General features: G+C 46.0%; 2 protein-coding genes and 1 long non-coding RNA gene across 4 annotated transcripts; 1 reads left to right on the top strand and 2 right to left on the bottom strand.

The window, feature by feature from the left end:
* Window positions 1-321: 321 nt before the first annotated feature.
* On the bottom strand, window positions 322-10,965 carry znfx1 (zinc finger, NFX1-type containing 1). The gene is made up of 15 exons (XM_048254654.1): window positions 10,765-10,965; window positions 9,096-9,208; window positions 7,754-8,976; window positions 7,221-7,507; window positions 6,835-7,076; window positions 6,461-6,583; window positions 5,944-6,092; window positions 5,310-5,453; window positions 4,474-4,576; window positions 3,982-4,247; window positions 3,647-3,786; window positions 2,886-3,186; window positions 2,268-2,378; window positions 1,904-1,999; window positions 322-1,712 (listed from the first exon to the last, which is right to left on the bottom strand). The coding sequence occupies exons 2-15, from the start codon at window positions 9,154-9,156 to the stop codon at window positions 333-335; spliced, it is 4,626 nt and encodes a 1,541-aa protein (XP_048110611.1). The 5' UTR covers window positions 9,157-9,208; window positions 10,765-10,965; the 3' UTR covers window positions 322-332.
* LOC125301849 lies at window positions 10,324-15,427 on the top strand. 2 transcript variants are annotated; one of them, XR_007194807.1, is made up of 4 exons: window positions 10,324-10,369; window positions 10,593-10,621; window positions 11,394-11,459; window positions 15,232-15,427. It is a non-coding gene; the product is annotated as an uncharacterized LOC125301849 (long non-coding RNA). The 2 variants fall into 2 exon arrangements; XR_007194806.1 differs by lacking the exon at window positions 10,324-10,369 and having other exon boundaries at window positions 10,420-10,621.
* ddx27 (DEAD (Asp-Glu-Ala-Asp) box polypeptide 27) lies at window positions 11,262-23,451 on the bottom strand. The gene is made up of 21 exons (XM_048254655.1): window positions 23,100-23,451; window positions 22,795-22,941; window positions 22,537-22,596; window positions 22,176-22,440; window positions 21,823-21,866; window positions 21,544-21,630; window positions 21,030-21,135; window positions 20,521-20,694; window positions 19,871-20,021; window positions 19,507-19,606; window positions 17,125-17,266; window positions 15,289-15,442; window positions 15,110-15,191; window positions 14,398-14,575; window positions 13,993-14,099; window positions 13,776-13,872; window positions 13,327-13,418; window positions 13,013-13,133; window positions 12,539-12,635; window positions 11,835-11,906; window positions 11,262-11,387 (listed from the first exon to the last, which is right to left on the bottom strand). The coding sequence occupies exons 1-21, from the start codon at window positions 23,184-23,186 to the stop codon at window positions 11,372-11,374; spliced, it is 2,379 nt and encodes a 792-aa protein (XP_048110612.1). The 5' UTR covers window positions 23,187-23,451; the 3' UTR covers window positions 11,262-11,371.
* Between the last annotated feature and the right edge of the window lie 207 nt (window positions 23,452-23,658).

The following is a 23,658-nucleotide window of genomic DNA, read 5'->3' as shown; positions in this document are numbered from 1 at the left end:
CTCAGGTTGTCCTGCTCTCTCAGGAGGGTTTTGAGGGCGTTCTGCTTCTTCTTAATGTCATTTGGATTCCCGTTGATCTTCTCCTTGACCTGCTCGATTTGGGCCAGGCTGCGGTTGATGTGAGCCCCGTAGCGCAGGTTCCTGCGAATGGGCGCGCGGCACTTGGGGCACTCCTTCAGCTTGATGACCAGCTGGTCCAAGCCGGCCTTCTGGTCCTCGTCCTGGGCCATGTAGGTGTCCATGGAGGACACCTCGAACAGGTGCTTGCAGTGCTCCAGCTGGACGGGCGAAGCCGGGCTCGGGTCCGCATCGTGCGAAGATCTCGACACCCGTCAGCGGTGGCACACGCGGCACTTGCTGGGGCACGGGTCGCCGCAAAGGCCGATGCAAGGGTGGCCGCAGGGCAGGCGCTTATCGCAGGGCTCGTCGCAGGGCTCTCGGTCACAAGGCTCGTGGCAGAGCTTGCCACAGCGGCGGTGCGGGCAACTCCACGTACAGGGCTCAGCACAAGGGGCGCAAGGCTGCCCGCATGACCTGCGGCAGGCGCTGTGAATGCAGCGGTTCTGGCAGGGCCGGCTGCAGGGCGGGCAGTCGCGCGTGCACGGCTCGTGGCACTGGTGCGAGCACACCAGCACGTGCTGGCACTTCTTGTTGCACGGACGGTGGAGGCGCCCGCGCTTGCACCCATGGCAGGTGCCCGGGCACGGGTGGCCGCATTTGAGCGTGGTGCCGCACTTGGTCTGGCAGGGCGGCTCCTCTGGCTCTCTCACCTGATAACAGTGCACTTTCTGGGTGTGACCGCACTTGAGCGTCATGGTGACCTTCACCATACAGCGGTCCGTGCACGGCTCCCCGCATTTGGCGTCACACACGTGACCACACTTAAGGGCTTTCTCGCAGGGCACCTGGCAGACGAAGTGGCAGGCGTCTTCATGGCAGGGCACCATCTGCTCGTGCTGGCAGCGCGGGATCACCTTCTTGACGGGCAGGCTGCACTTGCCGCACTTCTGGTGGCAGAGGCGTGGGCAGCGGTGGCCGAGCTCGCACAGCACCCGCGGGCATTCCTTGACGCAGAGGAACTCCTTGTGCTCGGCGTCGTACGGGTGGCAGGCGCGCGTGCACACGTGGCCGCACGCCAGCCGGAACTCGCACGGCTGGCTACAGCCGCCCTCGGGCACGCTGGCGAAGTCGGCCGCCGACGCCACCGCCGTGCTGCGCTCCGGGTGGTTCTGGCAGCTCAGCGCCAGCGCCCGCCCCACCTGCCCGTGCTCGCGCAGCGTGTGCAGGATGGCGCTCCACAGCTTGACCCGGCTCAACATGCCCATGTCGCCCAGGCAGTACAGGCCCCGCTTGGCACGCGACAGCGCCACGCACACGCGGTTGGGGATCTGCAGGAAACCCACGCGCCCCTCACGGTTGCTCCGCACCAACGACAGGATGACAATGTCGTTCTCCTCGCCCTGGTACTTGTCCACCACATGCACTTTGACCCCGGCGAACTCCTTGGAGGGCATGAGTTTGCGCAGGCAGTAGAGCTGGCCTGTGTACGTGGTGAGGATGGTGATCTGCGAGGGCTGGTATCCCTGGTGGAGCAGGTAGCGGCACAGCGCCACCACAAAAGTGGCCTCGTGCATGTTCTGGTGGCTGCGGCCATCCTTGATCTCCTCTTCTGGCGCCTGATGCTCCACGAAGAACAGGTTGGTAAGCACCCCCTGCCAAAGTAATGAAGAGAGATGAAGAGCAATAAAGAAAGGATATATCCAGCAAAGACGTTACGTTCACAGTCCATTTCTGCATTGCAGACAGCTGTGTGATACTGAAAATGTCATTCATAAATCATGTGGTATTTAAGACGTCATATACAATCCCACTTCAACATCAGCAGACAGTTTACGGCACAAACCTTAACATTCTCATAATCCAGCACAGAGGGGTGGTTCTCAAGCTCCGAGTATATATGGGGAGTGAGCAGACGGGCGATTTCAGGACGCATTCGGTGCTGGATGAGACACAAATACAAACACAGACGGGTTACCAAATCCGTTAATCCGCATAAAAATATGAAACCTGGAGATATTGTGAAGTGTTTTTTTTTTATTTGCAGGAGAGGAAATTCCATTTCAGTGGCAGCAAACTCAAATGAAAACTGGCCCCCGAAGCTTTTGGGTCCAATCTCTCTTGCAGTAGTGTGCATATATATAACATATAGCGTGTGAAAAGTCTAGAAGGGTGAAAATGTGTGTGAGTGACCCTTCAACCTCACAGACCTGGTAGTTGAGGCGGACGTAAGGGAAGTCTACGGTCACAAGGCGCTCGAACATGGACACCTCCAGGTTGAAGTTTCTGGCCAGTTCATAAACCGTGGCACTGGGTCTAAGCTGTTAAGACAACAAGGCACGCACGCACGCACACACACACACACACACACACACACACACACATCCCAGAAAGTAATTTCAGATGTCAAATACTGATGACCAAGCAGTTATCTTTCCTCCTGGAAATCCAATGCGTTTCCATTTCAGTGTTAAGCGGATGTGTGTGATGAGATTTGATGACAATCAAGCCATGTCGGGTTTAGTTAAATAACATCCTTAACAATTAAAATGGTCTTCTGCCTCAAGAGAAAAAGCAGAGGTGTGTTCATGTAATGTGTGTGTGTGTGTGTGTGTGTGTGTGTGTGTGTGTGTGTGTGTGTGTGAGAACATTTGCCAGCCTCAGTGTGTGTCTATGTCTATATCTGTATCTGTGTGTGTGTGTGTGTGTGTGTGTGTGTGTGTGTGTGTGTGTGTGAGAACATTTGCCAGCCTCAGTGTGTGTCTATGTCTATATCTGTATCTGTGTGTGTGTGTGTGTGTGCGTGTGTGGAGCTGCAGGTGCTGTACCTGCTGGTGGTCCCCAATGAGGATGAGGTGCTGACAGGCCCTGCTGAGCGTGGTGATGGTGTGGGCCTCCAGCACCTCGGCCGCCTCCTCCACGATCACCAGGCGGGGGCGCACTTCCTGCAGGGCCTGCCTGTACTTGGCTGCCCCGGTCGTGGTCATGCCGATGACCTTGGCGTCGCGCAGCACGCACAGGTCCTCCCGCATGCGGATCTCGGCCAGCCGCTCGGCCGCGTCCTGGTACACTTGCTCGGTCTGCAGGACCCGCGTGCGCTGCTCCGTCTGGAACCGGTAGATCCACAGGCTGACGGAGAGAAGAGGATCTGATTCAGCTTGATTTGATTAATTTAATTAGATAATACAGTAGTGTAATTGATATTGTATCAAGGTGATTTCCAGAGTCCAGAAGTCCAGAAGCCGGAACCACCCCCAGAGTAAGCACCCAAGCAATGGTGGCAATGAAACACTCCGGAACAAAGAACACGGAAACCCTGATCAAGACCCAGCTTAAAAGGGTGCCACTATTGCCCCATTGAATGGGTCAAAAAGACATGACACAACCTGACATTAATTTTTAATTTCACTTTGAATTCTTTCCAGATGGAATCTTGATTTTGAATCCTTTGATCTTAAAGCCTTTGTTCATTTGCATTGCCTCCCCATGCATTGAATACAGTCGGGCCAGCATGAGTATCCTGTCCAACACTGCCATCTAACAGGTGGTGTGGCCACTGCAAGCGCTTGACGAGAGTCAGGGGGCTTACCGGTACAGCTTCCACTTCTCTTTTGGCGGAAGAGTCCAGATGTTGGTCACTCTCGCCTCCTCGGCTTCGGTCATGGCCGAGCTCTTCTTCAGCTCGGCGCGCATCGTCTGCTTCAACTTCCTCTTCTGCTGCTTTTGCATCTGGACCCCAGCGCACGCACACACACACACACACACACACACACACACACACACACACACACACACACAAAACAGACTCATTTCCAACACTAAAGCACTCCATTAGTTAATTAATGCAGCCTCAGTGAGCAGAGGAGTGATGGGTAATTATCACCCCCACCCACCCCCTCCGCTGCTACTCCGTTGCCTAATTACCTCCCACTCTTCCCCGGCTTGGCTCTGGCCTGGAGGCTGCTGCTCCTCCTCTGCCCGGGCCCTGCCCACGTTCATGGCCAGCATCAGATGAGCCAGCTCCTCCACGTTCTCCTCGTCCTTCCTCTTCTTGCGCTCTCGCTCCTGGTCGCGGTCCTGGTCTCGATGGATGGCGTCGTCCAGGACACGCTCTGCCTGGATCAGATCGGCCTCCTCGTCCACCTCGATCAGGTCAACGTCCATCGGCTCCACGCCATCCTCCTCCTCGTCTGGACGGACGGATGGAGGGAGAGAAGCAGAGAGAGGGGAGATGGGGAGTGAAGGGGACAATGGTGATTTATAGCTAGCTCTGTGGGGGTCTGGGATGTCTGATCCCATTTACAGCTAATGATGATGGTGACGATGGTGGTTATTATGGCGGCGATTGTCACAGTGGTGTAAATCACAGATGAAAAATGAGTAAGTATTTCAAAACGGGCTGCTCACGGCGCTCACCGTGGTTCCCGTTGGGCCGGTACTGGAAATGGGTGGATCCGAAGCCCAACCACTCCAGGATCATGGATTGCCGTTCGCCGACACTCTGGAACCCATCTGCAAGCTGAAGGTAAACATCTCATGAAATCCACAGCGCCGCTAATCAGAAGCGGTTTCGGGGAGGACTATCTGAATGCATCTTGGCTTATCATCAGGCAATTTCACACCAATCAATCTCACGACGCCCACTACCCATCACCCTGTGACCTCCACCCCACCGCCAGCCCCATACACATGGCTCTCGAGGAAACTTTGAAATCCGTTTGGTACTTCCTGAGATCGACTCTCATACAACATGCAATGCTGCATGGGGCCTGTCAGCTGTGTGTTTTTCTGCACTACCTCAAGGTGAGAAATTCACAGGGCTGCTTAAATTTTAATCAAGCCACAGTTAAGGAAAATAAATAATAAAATAATTGAAACACATACAAATACAGACACACAGACACACACACACACACACACACAAATAAATAAAGCCCACAAGAAGAACAGGAAGGACAAAAATAAATCTGTTGTGAATTAAACAGGTGGAGAGTCTTGTGAGAGTCCTTGCCAGTTTTTTTTTGTTCAATAAATTTGCCAATTAGCACCTGTTTGGATAAAGAAGCAATGAGTAGAATCCGAAAGTTCATTACAGTGCGTTTCAGCAAAAAAAAATGCACACAGGCCTTTTTGTTTTTCTGAATCTAAAATGTTCCAACTCTGTCTAATCACTTCAAAACCACACCAACGCACAAAAACTATAAGAAGAAGAAGACAAAAAAAAAAACTGTTGAGGCGACAGCATGACTCACCGGCTGCACACACAGGCTGTCCCAGTGCACTTCGGAGATGTACCTTTCCAGGAACTGCTCGTGGATGACTCCACGCAGACTGCACTCCAGCTGGGCGGCCTGCCTTTTAATCAGCTGCTCGGCTTCCGCCAGCTCCTTATGGATCTGAGGGAGAGCCCCATGCCGACAGATTAATAAGAGATAAGAAAGACTGGCATGAAAAAAGAGAGAGAGGAAGAGGGAGAGGGAGATGGAGAGAGCTTTTTTGATTCACTGACTGAAGCTCGGAGAGACAGGGGGCCCTAGTGTCTCAGAGGCATCAGAGCTCTGGGATCTTCATAAACGGCAAAGAGAGAGTGATCAAATTTAAGCTCCCTCATCTCATCATCATTTAGCGATGATCATGGTCCGACTTTCAGAAAAAAAAAAGGCATCAGAGTCCAGCAAGGACAGACAGAGGCTTCAGAGGACACAGCACTAAAAGGGTGCAAGCATTAATGAGCCAAAAAATATATGAACTCAATTTAGTGGACTCGGTTTGAGTCTCTCAAGATCTCTCTCAAGATATGTGATCAGCAGGATGGACATCTGTGTGGGGGTGTCCACTGTGTTGACGTGTGAGGTTGGGGGTGGATGGGGGTCTCCTGGTGCTCACCTCAAAGTAGGCACGGCGGAGATGCTGGGGAAGTTCACGGCGAAATTGCGGTGAGCGAGTCAGCTCCCTGAGGGCGAAGCGCTTAAGCACCTCGCTGTTGCTTCGCCCTCCGACCCGCACAATGCCCTTTTCCAAAAACTTGTGAATTCCTGAAGTGCAGAGAGAGAGAGAGAGAGAGAGAGAGAGAGAGAGAGAGAGAGAGAGAGAGAGAGAGGGAGAGAGAGAGAGAGAGGCAATGGTCACTGGAAGAGAAAGGCTAATGATAAATGTGAAGGTCAACAACCAAGGCTTGTCCACCGAGCCCAAACAGATCCCACTTCAACACTGCTGCCATTCATTTCAATGCCTCCATGTTTTTTCAACCAACACATCTTGCAGAAAATAATTCAACTTTTAAAGCAGCACGAGGCATTGTGCACAGTAGCTGTTCTACAGCAGCCCCAGATAACCAGAGAACAGTGGCATTCGTTATCATAAATTAATCTTTCACTGCCACAGATCAAAGAGGGTCACCTACCTTCCAGGAACTGGTCCAGTGCATGATTAGTGTAGCACACTACCAGCATGGGAGAGCCATAGCCCCAGGCTCCATGATTATCCAGAAGGGCGTGGGCAATTTTCAGTCCAACATGAGTCTTTCCTGGAGGAGCAGGGGAGAAAACATTCCTCCTCAGCAAGAACACTGATTCAGCAACATTGAGGCCAAGCATATTTTCTACAATGTAGTCAAATCTAACGATTATGCAGCAGCACCAATCTGGATCACAGGTCAACTCGGGTCTCAATATTTATACTATTACACTAAAATTGTACATCATTTTTATTCATATTTGTTTGCATTTTCTTGCTTATTTTTGTTCATTTCTGTGGTAGCTTGTTTATCTGTGTCACCTGTGCCTGGTGGTCCCTGTATGATGGCCAGCTCCTTGGTGAGGGCCAGTTTGAGGGCTCTGATCTGGCTTTCGTCCAGCCCCAACTGCTCCTCACTGGGCCACGCGTCAGCGGTCAGGGGGTTGAAAGGTTGCACACTGTCCTTAAAGCCCTCAGCTGCGATGCTGGACAGATTGTACTGCCTTGGCTCCGTACGAAGATAGGCAGGGGGATGTATATCTGGGTTGCATTCTACAATATACCTGCAATGATGTTTACATAAGTAACTATTTGTATTCCATACTGTGCAGAGTTCAGGATATCTATATAGAATAACATACAGATATGCAGATTGATAAGACACATATAAATCAATTTGTATTCTTTTCTATGTTTTAGAGACAAACCTCTGGAAGGGAAGGTCTTCCACCAGTTGCTCTTGAAGGCCCTCTAAGACATAACGATAGGCCTCAAAGTATGCTGTGGTCTCCACCATCAGGAAAGAGTCGGAGGGCCGCACTCGGGCCAGTGCTGGGCGGCTGTCCCGAGAGAAGCTGAGAAGGACCTGCCCCTGCTGGAGGTCCTCCACCTTCCGGTCAGTCACCGTGGCAAATAGGAAGGTATCAAAGTTGTCCATAGACAGGCAGACGAGAGAGCCGTAGATCAGCCGCTTGGAATTCTGCCAGCGGACAAACTACAAAGAGCCAGCAGACCAGCAGGAAGTATATATTAATAAAAATGCATTAGCTCAAAGCAAAACTCCAGACACCTGAGAAACCACACAATTCACAAGACTCACTGGGGAATTTTTACTTCAGTCAGGCAAAAAAAAAATACTGAAATAATGAAGTGATTTTCATCTTTTGAAGTAGCTTTCAAAACAGTTTTGTGAACTGATGTAACAGCTTGCTGTCCTTAAATGTCCATCTCGTGTACTCACTTGAAGAGGACGCGGGTCAAACTGCACTTTGTAGGCAACGCCTGTGGAAGTGCACAGTGGGACGACCAGCCGGGTGTCAAAGTAGATCCGGATGTCATCAAAACGCCTCTTTTTCATGGGCGTGCCATCCAGGGACTGGTCAGCCTGCGTCTGGAGCAGCTGCCGGATGCCCTCGCGCAGGGGCCGCACAAAGTCCTCCCGCAGCAGACGGAAGTGTGTGTCCAGGTAGACGTGACCACTAGGGTAGCGCTGCGACGTGATGTTGGGCCTCAGAAAGGGCTTCTCATCCTGGTGGAACTCCTCGGGCGTGGGGTAGATGGTCATGGTGCGGAAGTCCTCCTCCCCCGGAGGTGCGTCCTCGTCGGCCGCCAGGAAGGAGTAGTTGTCCGAGCGCAGCGTGCCTTCGCGGGCCTTCTGCTGCTGGTGACCCACCAGCTCTTGGACCTTGTCCAGGCTCTCCTCGGTCTCATCCAGAATGTCCAGACCCGAGGCTCGCAGCTGGTTGATGGCCGGCTTCAGGAGCAGCACCAGGGTGGACACCACGCCGACCGAACTGGCGGGGTAGATGCTGAACACGTTGTTTAGCAGACTTATGATGGTGTCCAAATTCTGCGGGTATCTTTCTCGCCGAGCTGGGAGGTGGTCTGACATCATTCCAGTCACATAATGTGGCAGTATCGTGCGCATAAACCCGGAATCTTTTATCACTCTGGCCAAGTGCTGGACAGTCTTGCGGTCATGTTTAGACTGGAAGGCTTTGCATAAAATCTCGCAAAGCAGCTGGACCAGATCATGACCCATTGTTCTCTCCTCCAGCAGAACCTGTAGACCACTGTTGGTGGACAGTGTAATGGCAACCTCAGAAGCCTCCTTTTCCATAAGTTCCTCCAAATATTTTAAACCTATTTTTCGCACCGGAGGTGTGCCGTCTCTCCCAGTGCCCCTGCCCGCCCCTGCCCCTCGGCCTCTGACGCCATTTCTCCCTCCTCTTCCTCTCTGGGCCTCATCACCCCCACCTCCTCTCTGAGCCTGACCCTCGGCCCTCCTGTTCTCCTGATGGTCGTCTCTGTTGAATATGGCATCTCTCATGGGCCCTCCTCCACGCCCTCTTGCTGCTCCCCTTCCTGCCCCACCTCTTCCTCTGCCACGTCCTCCACCTCTTCCAGCTCCACCACCTCGTCTTTCCCAATTTGGTGCACCATTGGCCTGTCTATTTCCAAGCTCTGCAACCGACAAAGACAAAAAATTAATAGAGAATCCCCCCCGCAGATTTATTATATTAAATGAGTTATGCAAAACGAAGAGCATATGAGGTCGAAATGTTTGGGATGGTTGATATTACCTCCTCTTTGCCCAGCGTTTGGTCTTGGTCTTGCCCTTTCCCCTCTGTTTCGGTTCTCCATTTTCTATCCGTACGTCCTCTAAGGATGTGCTTTTTGTAGCCTAGAGTTTCAACTATGGACAGATGATGGAGTACAATCTTGTAGGGTTACTTCCCAAAAATATGTTTGCTAATACATTTAAAAAGGTTAGGATCCTACCTTCTTCATAGTCCAGTCAGATATCTCATGTATTATTTAACTAATTATCACAAGCAAACAGCTCATGGTCATCATGTTTATGTAGATTTGTTTCAACTAGTATTAGAAAATTGTTATGCAATCCTAGTCAGACTCCTTACAGTTGCAAAACACATCTGTACTCTTTACAGTTTTTCTCAATCGCTTTGGTGCTTTTCTCACATCACTATTAACATTTACACAGCAGTCAGTGCATTTCTCAAAACAATTAGTGCAAACTGCAAATCCGAGTGGATAACCTGCAAAAGCACGTCACTTGCTCACAATGGATAGTCCATTCCTCAAAAGCAAGTATTTATGTCAATGAAACTGCCTGTGTCATCAAAATGAGAAGTCTTGACACCATCGCTTAAGAACAAGATAGTCAAATGGCTTTGTCATGTTTTCATTACGACAATTAGCTCTCAGTGTTTTCCCATGCAAAAAAAGTCAGAACTCGGTGACACTACCTGAAAATGCTCAAGACAGCATTATACAGTACTTGTATAGCCATTTGAAAACTACAGTAAAGTTAAAAATTGCTGTAGTTAGGGGAGTGAGTAAGACACTGAATATGTACGTTTCAAAGTTTTACTGTATATGCTATTTGCAATTCTACAGCATTGTGACAGAATTTGATAACTAGTTCACCAATTTTGTATGTAATGACTCAAGCAATGAAATGAAGACTATTAGTTTTATTGGGAACGACTATTCAGCATCCCTAGTTCATTTTGACTGACATGACAAAGCAACTGATACATGTTCAAAAGCAGTTGCAGTTTGTTCAGAGGAAGGAGAAATTGCTACTATGATGTGCACAAATGACTAAATGTTGTGGAGGTTGAACTAATAGTTATGAGAATTTTCATTCTGATCTGAGAAAAGCACCAAAGCAACTGAGGAAAAACTGTAAATTGTTACTCCGAAAACTACAATGTTACTTTTTAGATAGATAAAATCCGCCACCTGGTGGACGCTCTGAAATAATAATAAAAAAAACTCGGCCTAGTTTCATTTCCAAGCAACTGATGATTCATCACGAAACCACAACAAGGTTAATCATCTCTTAATGATTATTCAACACTAATCTGATGTATATTATAATGTATGTTGTAAGTAATGCCATTTTCGAAATTCGAATAATCCACAACTGAACGAGTCATGAAAGGACTAATAACTAGCCATTGGGGTTTGTTGTTGTAGCACTGCTAGGCTAAACTATACAATTGTTCAAAATGTGACAGCCCTAACATCTAATATTTGGTCTCACACCCTAGCGATGATACAGGACATTTTGCCGGTGTATGTAAGTACTTAAAAATAAATGGTTGCCATTATACTACTTCCTGATCCATGCTCTTTCAACGATGTTAATATCCCATAGTACGTAACTGCATGATCTACTAGAAACACAATGAATTTCATGTTACGCTACTACTTCAGTCTTACCTTTTTGTTTGGTTGCTTGTTGGCTTGCTTCTCATGACCGAACCGGCTGTGTCAAGTCGGGACGTCCTCTGACTTAAACACTGACTCTAGATGCGTTTGTTTGACATCCTTATTGCTTGGTTTCGTTTTTGATTCAGTGTTTCAGTGTGGTGTCATCAGAAAGGAAACCATGTATCATATAACAATCATGTAGATGAAGATTGTTTAATTATAGAGGAAGTACACCCAAGTGTTTTATTTTTTTAAGTGAGCACAAAAAAACGTTCACTTACATAATCTGTTACTGTTCTTGTTTATTTACATGCCTTTTTGACTAATAGTACACTCTGGTCTGTCAAAAAATACACTGAACAATTGCATTACAGGCAAAGAGCGACGGGTAACTGGGTTGTCAACCATATAAATACGGTTTTATGCATCATACAAGTCATAATAATGGTGGTATCATCATCATTGTATATTCACAAAGTGAGGAAAAATGTTTTTGTTATTGCAATAAAAAAAAAAAAAAAAAAAAAAAAAAAAAACTGTTAACCACAAATGTGTCAAGTCTTGTCCACTTTCAGTTTCCATTTTGTTCTCTTCCACTTTGACTAGAAGAATAGCTCTACTTTCTCTTGTATCTACAGGCAAGAAAAAAAGAAAGACAACCATATGAGATGTGTTTTTCTGATACAAATGTACATCAAGAACAAGTAAGTAGAAGTACAAGGATTCAAGGACGTTTATTGTCACATGCATATAGTTACTGGAAGTAAGAAACGCAGTGAAATTATGTCTGGTGTCAGCCTATTTGTGCATTTATTGGGGGTAAAAGTGCAGTAGAAGAGGGGTTTAGTACATTAAGTAGCAAGGGCTGCATAAGAAAGGTGGGGGAGGATTGGGATTGGGGGGGGGGGCACCAACAAGGAGCACCCAAGAGCAACAGGGGCAAGGAAAAACTCCCTTAGCAAGGAAGAAGCCTTGGGCAGATTCACGGCTCAAGGGGCTAACCCAACTGCCAGGGGTCTTGGTGTGTGTGTTGGGGGGGACACAAGTAGTCCTTTTATAAGCAGAACAATTATAATCACCTGGTTTTGGATTTGAAACTTCCCCCTTTCTTTGTGGAGAGTCCCAGTCTCTTTTTGTCTTCAAACGATGGCCTGGTTGAAAAATAAATAAATAAATTTAAAAAAGAACAGGAACACAATCTGTCCACACATGAGCTAATCCTGTCTAAGATGACAGGACCATTCAATTCATAATGTCTTTCTACTTTACAGGGAGGCTACGCTGTGTGCGTAATTGAAGCACTCCGTTCATGGAGCGTCTGTTGCAACAATTCCCTTCCACTATAGTCAGTGGAACCGACTACACCAGGCGTGATGGTGGCACATACGTTCGAAAAAATTAGCCCAGTCTCTTTTTATGGTACGCAAACGGAGTGCTTCAGTTGCAGACCCGGCGTAGCCCTGGCCTTAAAGATGATACACTGGGGCAACTTTTTGACCAATGTTGCTGGGAAACCACATAACCATAATCCATTGAATACTGCATTATTCTGATTGAATGATCATGACTATTTCTCTATTGATGATTAAAGTTCTCCAGAAAATAAATTGTTGCCCAATATCCACTGGAACATGCTAGAACCACAATAATGTGGAACACTGCCCAGCAACATTGCTCAAAAGGTTTCCTCATGTATCATCAGCTTTAGACATTTGATTTACACAGAAAATAAATTACATGGTAACATCACATCAATGTAGTGCAGAAACCTGTAGAAACTTACCCAGCTCTGTACTGCTTCAGTGCCTTTTTGCTTGTGTTGGTTAGCTCCTTATCAAACACTGACTTCATTCCAGGTTTTCCACCACCCTTCTTTTTTGCTGGAGTTAACATAGAAGAAATATAACCTCACTAACAGCAATCGTCAATCTCTCAGATCACTCAGAGTGCAATTAAATAGTAGAGTGGTTTCAACATTCCACAAGTAAACAGGGACTGATCCTATTTTTTACAGAAGAAAAATATCTGTTGTGCATGCCTACATAATGTTAGCAGTTTCATACTTTGGCATCAGGTAAGATACTGCTGAGGGAAGATCCCCTTGCATTTACGTCCAACAATCTCATTCACCGGACTACTGGCCCATGAGGCAAGTAAAACCGTAGCTGACTACTTTGAGCAGTGTCATCAGAACTGGCCAGTACTGGAAATTCTGCTTTGTCACACACACAAACACACACACGCTCATCAGGTGTACCTTTCTGGACAGGTTCGTCTTCTGGACAGGCACGGGCTCGCTTGGGTCTGCGGTCCCGTTTGGCAGCCCTCTCTGCGTACATCTGGGACTTCAGCATCTCAAACTGAGCCCGGTCCTCTGCCTGGGAGAGGCCAACATAGGACGAAAGTGACATCAAATATGACTTGAATTCAATATTTCAAGGCTATTTCCTTAATATAACACCAACTTCACTGTTTTTGCTAAAGTTTCAATGATAACACTGCCTAGTGCCATCCAGTGCTGGCAGCCACAGTGTTGAAAACAAACTCAAAGGCCACGTTGACATTCTTTACCGTCATTTCTTTCTTCTTGCCATCTTTCAGGAACTGCACCCGTTTCTTCTTCCCCCTCAGGGCCAAGTCGAACTCCTGCAGAGCTTTCGTCACTGAGCAAGAAAAGAGATGAGCGAGTTCAGGCTGTGCTGTGCCACACGGGAAATAAAATGGGTCACCCTGACTGTTCCGAGACACTAGGCCGAGCATAAAAGTAGAGCTACTGCGCAGGCATGAAGAGGAAATGCCAGCTCCACCGCTGTATGAGCTCATTAGCAATAGCCTTGCTCATCACTCATTCATGTTGGGTCGCACTACATGACAGCACAAAGGCTACACTTTTTCCCTTTACATCAAACAGCTTTTTGAGGCTATACTTCCACTTTTGAGGGGAAAAAAGAGCAGGGTTCTAAGTTTAACAACATCCGCGGGCTTACATTTCTGCCCCCTCTCTGTGCCTGAATACTCACTGCGATCCTGCTTCCTCTCCTGGTTGGTCTGGAACCAACTTCTGGGCATATCCTTCTCATCAGCACTCTGCGTCAGCTTCTTCTGGGCCGAGCTGATCTAGGGACACACAAAACCACCAAAGCTCAGAAACCAAAACCCAAAGGCAACAGATACCGTACATCATGGTGGTATTGTTTTTGTTGGTCAGCCGTCTGACCAGGCAGGTCGGGGCGTTACCTGTGCCTCTGAGTGGGACATCTCTCGTTCCTCCTTCTCCAGACGCATAACGGCGTACACATCCTTCTCCAGCTTGTCAATCAGATCCCTGAACTTCAGGATCACCTCTGGGAGCAGGCAGGACATTTTATTAATGCATCCCGATAACTCGTGTTCATAGCCAGCAAAGAGATAGTGACCCATTTTGGGCCTGCTCTTGTAACGTTTTAAGTCTTGATGTTGACAGGTAAAAATCTTAAGAGTTCATGTAAAACATGAACATACTGCAGCAACTTTTCTTGCCAAGAAACAGTGCATTACCATGTCATCACAGCAGACCATTCAGCTTGAAAACTGCTAGAAATGCTAAGACGTGGTGATGACTCATAAAAAAAAAAAAAAAGTGCTACAGAATGCGTGGTTTACCTTGAGGAAGTACGCGGGCCTTGACGGCCGTTTTGGCCTTCTTGACGATGTCCTTCAGCATCTTCCTCTCGGTTTCGCCCACCAGGGACACGGAGCGGCCCACTTTGCCCGCTCGCGCCGTCCGGCCCACTCTGTGCACGTAGTGCTTGACCGTGTTGGGCATTGTGAAATTTATGACCTATGGAGAGAAGGACAAGACTGGTTGGATGAAGCATGTGTCAAAGGCTTAGAGAGATTACGACATGGATGTCCAAGAAATGTTTAGATCATTTCTAGAGGGGGGGAAATTGATGGGAACACGGTCAAATTGGTTCATTAGCTTCCTGAAATCACACATTTTAAAATGACCTTGGAGAAAAACGTTCAAGCACTTTTCCCCAGTTCCCGGTAAAATAGTATGTTCTATACGTAAGAACATGGCTCGCCAACACTCTTTTCCTTCCCATTTTGTGAAGAAAATTAGAATATCTCATGTTAAGAATGATTTCTTTGTTTGGGGCAGAGAAAATTACTGTAACATGTAAAGAGAGCCTCGCTGTTTTATTTAAAGGAAATTTTTACAAGAATTCCTAATGTTATCTGCTTACAAATGGCCTCTTTTAGGTAATCCTTTATAAGCATAAAATGCTCTCATTTACTCATCTATCTGACAGAACACCATGGCTCTATTACATAACGCATAAGGTTAAGTGGACATTTCCAAATAACTTACTGTTTTGACACCATCAATGTCCAGACCTCTGGCGGCTACATCTGTGGCCACAAGGATATCAATCTGCTCATCTTTAAACCGTCTGCAGACAACAATAATACTACCGTTATTACGTCCCTTAGGTGTGAATACAACCACGCATGTTACACTGAGATCCAAGCTACTTCATGAGACGGTACCTGAGACTCTCCAATCTCTGGGCCTGAGAGAGGTTGCCGTGGAGCTCGCCCACCTTAAGGCCCATCAGGCCCAGCAGGATGTGCATGCGGTGGGCCTGCTTCTTGGTCTGCGTGAAGAGCATCACATGGTCTTGGAAGGTCCTGGTCAGCAGGGCTACACATGCCGTTGGAATGACAAAGTAGCAGTTAGCATCTCTGATGGCCATCATTCATGTGTACAAGTCTTGAGAAATTAGTCCCTTTAGAAATTACCACTTCACATGTAACAGGCAACAACATACAAAAATCCTATAGCTGCACAGTTTAAAGGAAAATCATTGAATATTGGATAGAGTTGGATTAAATGAACCGTACCAGAAATCAAGTTATACTTTAATAGCATCCAATTCATGGGCATTGTTGTAGTCAGAACATTAAACCATGCTGAATCAAATATGCTATTGTAAGGCTCTCAAGCTCTATGTGAATGTGGGGACACTACTGTTCACGGATACGGGTAAGTGCCTAAGTACAAATTAAACAAACAGCTAAATTCATGTGCTCTGACAGAACCAAATGTGGTTTCAAGTCTATGGCAATTAGAAGCTTTACAGGCCTGTTTTCTTCCCAGAGAGATGCAGTTAAATGTTACAGGTGTCCCATAAAGGTTAATCTGATCTTAATAAAGCTTTATTACAATAGTGAAGAGAACTAGATGAACAGAAAAACTGAGACAAAGAAATCTGCACAGGGGCCAAAGATGAGAGGATCACTGAAATGCCTAAAATGTGCATTGGGAATAGTAACTCTTATTGAAATTTTACCCAACAGACTAATCACATGCCATTACGTACTTTTGGTGAATAATTTTGCTAAATGTTTTTCATTCTGTAATTGCTGGACGACACAGCAGCATTTCTATGAACTATTCAATTGCAAAGCAATGTTTCTATAGTTGTTTCTATAATGCTATTATGTTTTGCAAAGACAAAGCTATACAGAAACATTATTTAGAGATAAAATTAGACAACAGTAAGTTGAGTCATGCAACCTGCTGTTAGTATAAGCCAGTACAGCGGTTTTGAAGGATATATATATATTGAAGGATAGATGTATATCTGGAAAAAATTAAGAGACCACTACACAATTTTCTGATGTCATCCTACGGTTGCTGAGTGACATTCAAATGAGTTGACGGTCATCAAAATGAAGAGACCACTGCAAATTTGAATGTGACCATCAACTCATTCGAATGTCACTCAGCAACCGCAGGATGACATCAAAAAATGTGCAGTGGTCTTTCATTTTTTTCCGGAGCTGTGTGTGTGTGTGTGTGTGTGTGTGTGTGTGTCTCTGTTGACAATATCTACATTATTTGAGTTGTTTGACTGTATTTCGGCATGAGGGATTTTACTAAGGTGGGCAGTTGAAACTTAGGTAATTCCATACATTTGCATAACAACCTACGGTAAAACACACTGCTACTATAACTGTCAGCTGGTTCTAGGTATGTCTCTGGTTGCATTTGTTCCCGCACAGATGTAGATGGGAGTATGCATACGCATTAGAGCGTCCTGCTGCCAGGTATATATCCAGAGACTTCTGCAGAACCAGCAGCATCAGTAATCGTTACGGACAGAAACACCATAAGGACAGTCATTTTAGCGATAGAACATCTCTGAGGATGATGGGGGGCTGGGCACTTAATGGAAGAGTGAGGGGTAAAGAACTTCGGGTTCCAGCAGTATAATTCCTTAATTTAGGATTAGCACAACTGCTCCTTGTGGCGTTGGTTTGAATAATACCTCAGTGGGAGACTGGTGAAATAGTGTCCCGATGGGCGTGCATCAGTCTCACCTGCCACAATGGCCTCCCTGTCACCTTCTCTGACGGGCCGAATCCTCACAAACTCCTGCCTGAGTAGGGTCGCCACGTCCGTGTTACTGTTCACAAAGATCCTCACCGGCTGCTTCAGGGAGACTGTGGCCAGGTCTTTCACCTAGAGAGACACAGTTGAGTGTTAGCAAGTATTCAGCCACAGATGGCTGAAGAATACATGGTGCCAGAATGCCAACAGTCACTCTTCTGAGTCTGAGACAACGAATTCAAATGGGGCATCTGCCGACAGAAGCATTGCTGGCACTTCAATGGTATTTAAATGAGAGCATGTACTCCATGTCATCATGTGAACAACTGCTCGCTGACTGACAGGCCAAATGCAACAGACTGACAGGCTTTCCAAAGACACTCATTTGAAGGCATTAATCCCAGTGATAAGTAAGACATGGATACAAGTCTTCATTACTGTACGTACACACCGCCGCCGAATTGAGCTTCCAAAGAAGCTCTGGTTGCCCTGTCAAGGACGCTTGTCAAAAAAGTATAGGGAAGCTTTGGACGCTTTGGCCGCTCTGACGTGACAGCATTTTACGTTCGATCATGTTCTATCTTAATACTTTATTCTATTCGATTGGTTGCTGGTCGTTGGTCGCTGAACCGCGTCATAGCTCATTACCATAAAGTTGACTGACTTTTAACTTTCTGCTTGACGCTCAAAACACGACGCTGACGGATTTGCCGCTTCTGGCAGCTGAGAGAAGCCGGCTTCCATTGAAAATGCATGACTTCCTGAATCTTCGGCGGCGGTGTGTACGTACAGTTATTGCTTTGTCCAGGCTAGAGGAATGGTGTTTAACACAGAAAGCTAGGAGCAGTGAAAGTTTCACACGAGGGGCAGGGGAGGCAAGGGCATCTTAATACCGAGGTCCCTGGGCTAAAGAGGTTTTTGAGCCCCCACTCCCCAAACCGCAAATATTAATTATGACAAAACGATACCCGACCTGCTTATTTACAAAAATGTGCACTTTTGGTTAATGTAGCTGAACATGCACTGTAGCTTATTGAGCCTATGTAAAACCTGTACATAAACAGGAACAGAAAGCCCTCCTTCATCATGTCAGCCTACCCATGACATCGCTTATCAAATACCACACAAACAACTTTAACAACTTTTGGTGAAAGGAGATGCAAATCACTAATTAATTTCTTTGCGCAACAGCCCATGTTCTGCATTCACTTCAGCGAGATGAGTGAAATAAATGTGTTTAAAGCCGTTTCAATGCCTTAGGCTATTTGCTATGATATTTACCTACTATGGCTTGTTTTCATGGACAGTTACAGGAATCCACGTGGTTCAGTTTGTCAGTCAGTCTCAGCCTCTCCTCTAGACCCGTTTGGATTTATTAGGATTTTGCTACATTATGTTAGCCTGACGGGACATCCTATATCATTGAAATGTATAGTCTGGAATCGACCCATTCACCTCGCTTAATCCAAGGGGCGGGCAGAGAATTGTCTTTCAAACTGCCTAGGCATGCAATAGGCCAGCGCTACGACCATATCCGTATCCGGTCGGCAAAACGGCAAATACATCCTTCTTCGAAAGGAATGACTTAAGTGCATTGTGTTGCTCAACTTTCAAAGAAAAGCACAAGTCCAACTCCTCCAAAGTTGACGCCAACGCCGATTCAAACAACCGCTCTTCGTTCGCCATAGCCACCTTCCTTGGCTTAAGACTCTAACGAAATAGAGCGCTGTGATTGGATGACGTCCACGGCGTCAGCCAATAGAAACTCCTATGGTTTGATACTAGACGTACAGGCTGAGCAAATTAATTTGCCGCCGCTAGGGTGCGTCTAGATTTCTAGGCTAACATTTTGTTACACTTCAGAAAAGAATACGGGGGCTCCACCTGCATTAAGGCGCCGGTGAGTGGCGGACAAATAACTGTTCAATTCAACCAATAAGGGCACGGTAACCGTTTCTGCCTTGTTTCTTTTTTCACCTCCAGGTTTCAAATACACTTTTAATGTAAAAATGACAATGTGCCTACATATGAGCGATATATATAGCTCTGGAAAAAATGAAGAGACCACTGCAAATTTTTCTGATGTCATCCTACGGTTGCTGAGTGACATTGGAATGAGTTGACGGTGATTCAAAATTAAGAGACCACTGCAAATTTGAATATGACCGTCAACTCATTCCAATGTCACTCAGCAACCGTATGACATCAGAAAAATGTGTAGTGGTCTCTTAATTTCTTCCAGAGCTGTATAACAACAATGTGCCTATATATAAATATCTGATATTAATAAACAAATGAGATGTCCCACAAACATGCGTAAAAAGTGTGTACATTTAGCTAACTTGGGCCAATAAGCAATGAGCCCTACAAACCTCTTCATTCATGGTGGCTGAGAAGAGCATGGTCTGTCTCTGGTAAGAGCACATTCTGATGATCTCCTTCATCTGCTCCTCAAAGTACTCATCCAGCATCCTGAAGGGCAATCACAACAAAACACAGAGAGAGAGACACATGAGCCCCTTTGATCTGGATGACATGTCCTGGCCGTCCTATTCTCAGTGCCCGGGGCCTAAATTATTCATCCGGCCGGTGCAAGACGCAGCCTCAGTTGGTGACTCAGCAGCTGGGTGAGAAGTAACAAAAGCCCCACAGATTAAGAGCTCAGCAAAGACGCAGAAAAGAGTTCTCAGGTGCCGTTTTCCAATACGTAGGCTCGCACGCCACTATCTGTCTGACCTGTCAGCTTCGTCCAGGATGAGGATCTCGATCTGGCTGAGCTCAAACGAGGGCGTGTTGTGCAAGTGGTCGATCAAGCGGCCCGGCGTGGCGATGAGGACATCGGGTCCGGCTCGCAGCGCGGCCTCCTGGGACTTCAGATCCAGGCCACCTAGAGCAGAGAGAGTGGGGAACAATAAGCCAAGTCCACTGCTCAAACTTCTAGTGCCTAGACGCAGTGTTTTACACAAGTACAATCAATGAGTGTATTGGAAAGGCAAAATCAAACATCAAAGTCAAAGTTTGTGTACCTTTTCAGACAATTCATTGCCACCTTTAACACTTACGAGAGGCAACTTCTACATCTAGATTTTTAGGAGAAAGTGTGTTCAATAGAACAACCAAAACATCTCTATGGTGAGCAGTATCCAAAGAGGATTATGACGAGAAAAAAAAAGATTGCTGCCAATTAAAATTAAAAAATTCATTGAGATCTCTTGACAGATTATTCAAGATCTTAAAAAGACCTCAACAATATTTCACTGCATTAAGTGAGCCTCGTGTAAGCCTGTAAAATGGCGTCTATAATGATTAGAAGCTGTTAGAAGCTAGCCCAGTCATTTTGGCCATACTCCATAGTCCCTAGACTGGCTGGATGGAGAGTTGCTTACCCACAGCAAGGCAGGTGGAGACATTGGTGAACTGTGCCAACTGGCGTGCCACAGTGTGGACCTGGATGCCCAGCTCTCTGGTTGGCACAAGGACTAGGACACGAGTCACCTGGGTCTGCTTGGGCTTGTACAGGAGTCGCTCCAGAACGGGCAGCATGAATGCTGCGGTCTTACCTGATTTGGGGGGGGGGGGGTTAAATTAGTGTAAATAAACATCACAAGTGTAAATGAATACTGACCACAGAGGAATGATGTCCAAGCATTCAAACCTTCCGTCAAGACTACGGAAGGGGAAAATGGCTACGTGGCTCATTACCTCAGAGTGCAGAATCAGTCTGCTGTCCCAAAGCCTCACAAATTCCATTACAAACATCAAACAATATGCCGACTCCAAAACCCTTCAGATGCTCACTGGATACAAACACTGTACTGACCGCATGTTCAACACCAGCTTGGCAGCTAAGCCCCGGAATGAATTTCTAAATGGAAAGAGACAGAGTTGCTCTTACCAGTGCCAGTGGCAGCACAGGCACAGATGTCCTTCCCCATCAGCCCAATGGGGACACAGGCCTTCTGGATGGGAGTGGGCTGCTTGAAGCCCATAGTTGTGATGGCCTACAGACAAAGAGAGAGAAATTAGAAACACAACTCGCACATCAAAACAGATACCGTTAATAATTGAATGAGTGTGACATCACAAGCGTGTTGCTCATCTTCAGATTGCTCTCACTTAGACAAAGAGAGTCAGATCTTTAACTGATGAATACTGACTAATGTTTGTTTACATTTGTGAGGGCTGAAAATATGTGAACAAAAGTAACAGAAGGCCTAAGCTGGGCAAATGTAAAGTATGTAATATGCTAATTGTTTTGTCCTGCCCTCAGATCTAAAGCATAGTGGCAAGTACATAGTTGCATCTTAAGAGTCAATACATTTCATTTCAAATGATATGAGCTACCTGTGTGGGTTGAATTGGGTCAATTTGTGGCAGAGCAGATACTGTGATCGAGTAAGAAAGCCTACCTTCAGTATTGGTCTGGAGAGGTTCATGTCCTGGAAGGTAAGACTGTCATCATAGTTGGAAGCATCCTCAAAAAATGCTTCGGGGGGCTGTCATCATCAAGGAAATGAGACAATTAGATCACATTGCTTAATAACCTTAACTACATTAGACAACTATTGCAGACCAAAACAACCATACAGTATAACAGTGTCCTATAATACTGAATTACTTCATTAATATCAAATTAGTGGTTGTGGTAAAACCAACGTTTGATACAGCCAAAGACATGAGTGACCAACCTCAGCTCCTGCCTTCTTCTTGCCTTTCTTCTCCCTTAGAGTATCTACATTGAATAAAATCAACATCAATGTTACCACATAATATGGTTATATCAAAAACAATTCTTCTGTATGGAGAAACAGCACTGACAAATATTATAACAGTGCAGATTCAGTGTGTATAAACATCACTGGTCAGGGGGCACAGGTTAATAAGTGTCAAATACACATTATGTTCTGAAAAGCTTATGTAGTTGTGTGCTGAATTCATTGTGGATCTAGACTAGATAGAGAGAGAATATTTCTCACTGTAATATTTTTTTCTAGGGCACAAGAGCATTCGGATAACATCTGAATACTGTGAAAGTAATCACCTGCTTTTTTGAGAACCTCTTCATCTGCTGAGGAGAACTCTTCTTCGTCATCATCTTCTTCATCCCCTGATGCTTCATCATCATCACCACCACCTTCCTTATCCTCATCATCATCATCATCATCATCCTCCTCGCCGCCATCATCATCCTCGCCTGCATCTTCATCATCCTCATCCTCCTCTTCTTTAATATCACCATCTCCATCCTCTGATAGTTTGGTTTTGTCAGAGCTCTGTAATGTTTTTCCCTCCTTCAAAGCTTTTTCCTGAGAAAAGCATGTCAGTTAGTATTTCTCAGTCAAGACGGCATTATTCAGAAGAAAAACAATGAAAGGCTACCCAGAAATAGTGAAAAGATTCACCTCAGTTTTCCTTTTTTTGCGCACTTTTTCAATTTTCTCATCAAGGGTGGTAGGTGCTTTCTGAAAGACGACAGACATGAGCGATCAGGGCAAATGAGTTTAGTGGTCTTAAAACTTAAAACTGAGGAACCAGTCAGTATTACTTCCACCGACATCTTTCTGCTGATGGATCTGCCAGGCAGAAATCTGACACATGTGCCTGCCTGACACAATCATCTATAGCAGTTAAAATGACACAAGAACAAGAAGTAAACTAACCCTCTTTTTTATCTGAGCCATAACGTCTGCCATAGCCCAGTCTTCACTGTACAATCCATCTCGTTCTCCAAACTCGAAGTCGGCACTGAAGACATTGCTACGTCCTTTCAAAGCTTTCTTCTCGCGTCCTAAAACAATAGGCTGTTCCTGGGAAAATACGTAGGATGTTTGCACAGGTTATCAATCACATTGAGCTTAAAAACAATGGCATTTCATGGCGACTTCGTCCTGTTAACCACCTGAAGGGGCCATTTAACATTTTCAAAAACGCCACATTTCATCACATAAACTTTAACGTTACTCACAGTTTCCCCGTCAGATTCCGAATCTGGATCTTCTGGAATCTCATCGTCGTCGTGTATAGTACCAATAAACCCAAAGTCCGATAACATTTTGTGTTTAGGGAACCAACGATAACGTTGGATGTACCAGGTATGGAACTAACGATAGGTTAAATAGCTAACGTTAGCTGTTCCAAGTCTGCTTGGGAATTAACAAATGACGCAGCGTATCTTCAGTGAAATATGCCTTGCCGTTTTAAAATTGTTTGTTACTTTTTTAAAAAAAGCAGCGTAAACCATTTGTAAATCCCGAATAAAAAGGTACCTTCACAACATTTCTGCTGGCACACGTGTGCTACACACTTCGCCGTGTCTTCTGAGACTCTGTATTTTGTCTACTGCCCTCTATCGCTTCGGAGGATTCTGCGAATGCGAGATGCGCCTTTTTGCACTCCCTACTACGAGAAACATTGAATTTGATCAAGTTTCAGAAATATGTTTCAAATGTATTTGAACATAAGCTCAAAATAAGTGGTGCAACAACATAAAAAAACACGCATCTATGTCAAGTAAAATCAATGAC

This window comes from Alosa alosa, chromosome 10 (assembly GCF_017589495.1).
Source record: "Alosa alosa isolate M-15738 ecotype Scorff River chromosome 10, AALO_Geno_1.1, whole genome shotgun sequence".
Lineage (NCBI taxonomy): Eukaryota > Metazoa > Chordata > Actinopteri > Clupeiformes > Clupeidae > Alosa > Alosa alosa.
This window is presented reverse-complemented; position numbering and strand designations above follow the sequence as displayed.

Bases quoted from the DNA above. Each gene is read 5' to 3' on its own strand.
- ddx27 (XM_048254655.1), bottom strand. From the start codon at position 23,186: ATGTTATCGGACTTTGGGTTTATTGGTACTATACACGACGACGATGAG. The intron at 20,695-21,029 runs GTAAGAGCAACT...CCCCCAAATCAG, and splicing joins CTGTGCTGCCACTGGCACTG to GTAAGACCGCAGCATTCATG. The intron at 15,192-15,288 runs GTACCGTCTCAT...TGTTGTCTGCAG, and splicing joins CAGAGATTGGAGAGTCTCAG to ACGGTTTAAAGATGAGCAGA.
- znfx1 (XM_048254654.1), bottom strand. From the start codon at position 9,156: ATGGAGAACCGAAACAGAGGGGAAAGGGCAAGACCAAGACCAAACGCT. The intron at 8,977-9,095 runs GTAATATCAACC...TGTCGGTTGCAG, and splicing joins AAACGCTGGGCAAAGAGGAG to AGCTTGGAAATAGACAGGCC. The intron at 4,577-5,309 runs GTGAGTCATGCT...GTTTACCTTCAG, and splicing joins ACAGCCTGTGTGTGCAGCCG to CTTGCAGATGGGTTCCAGAG.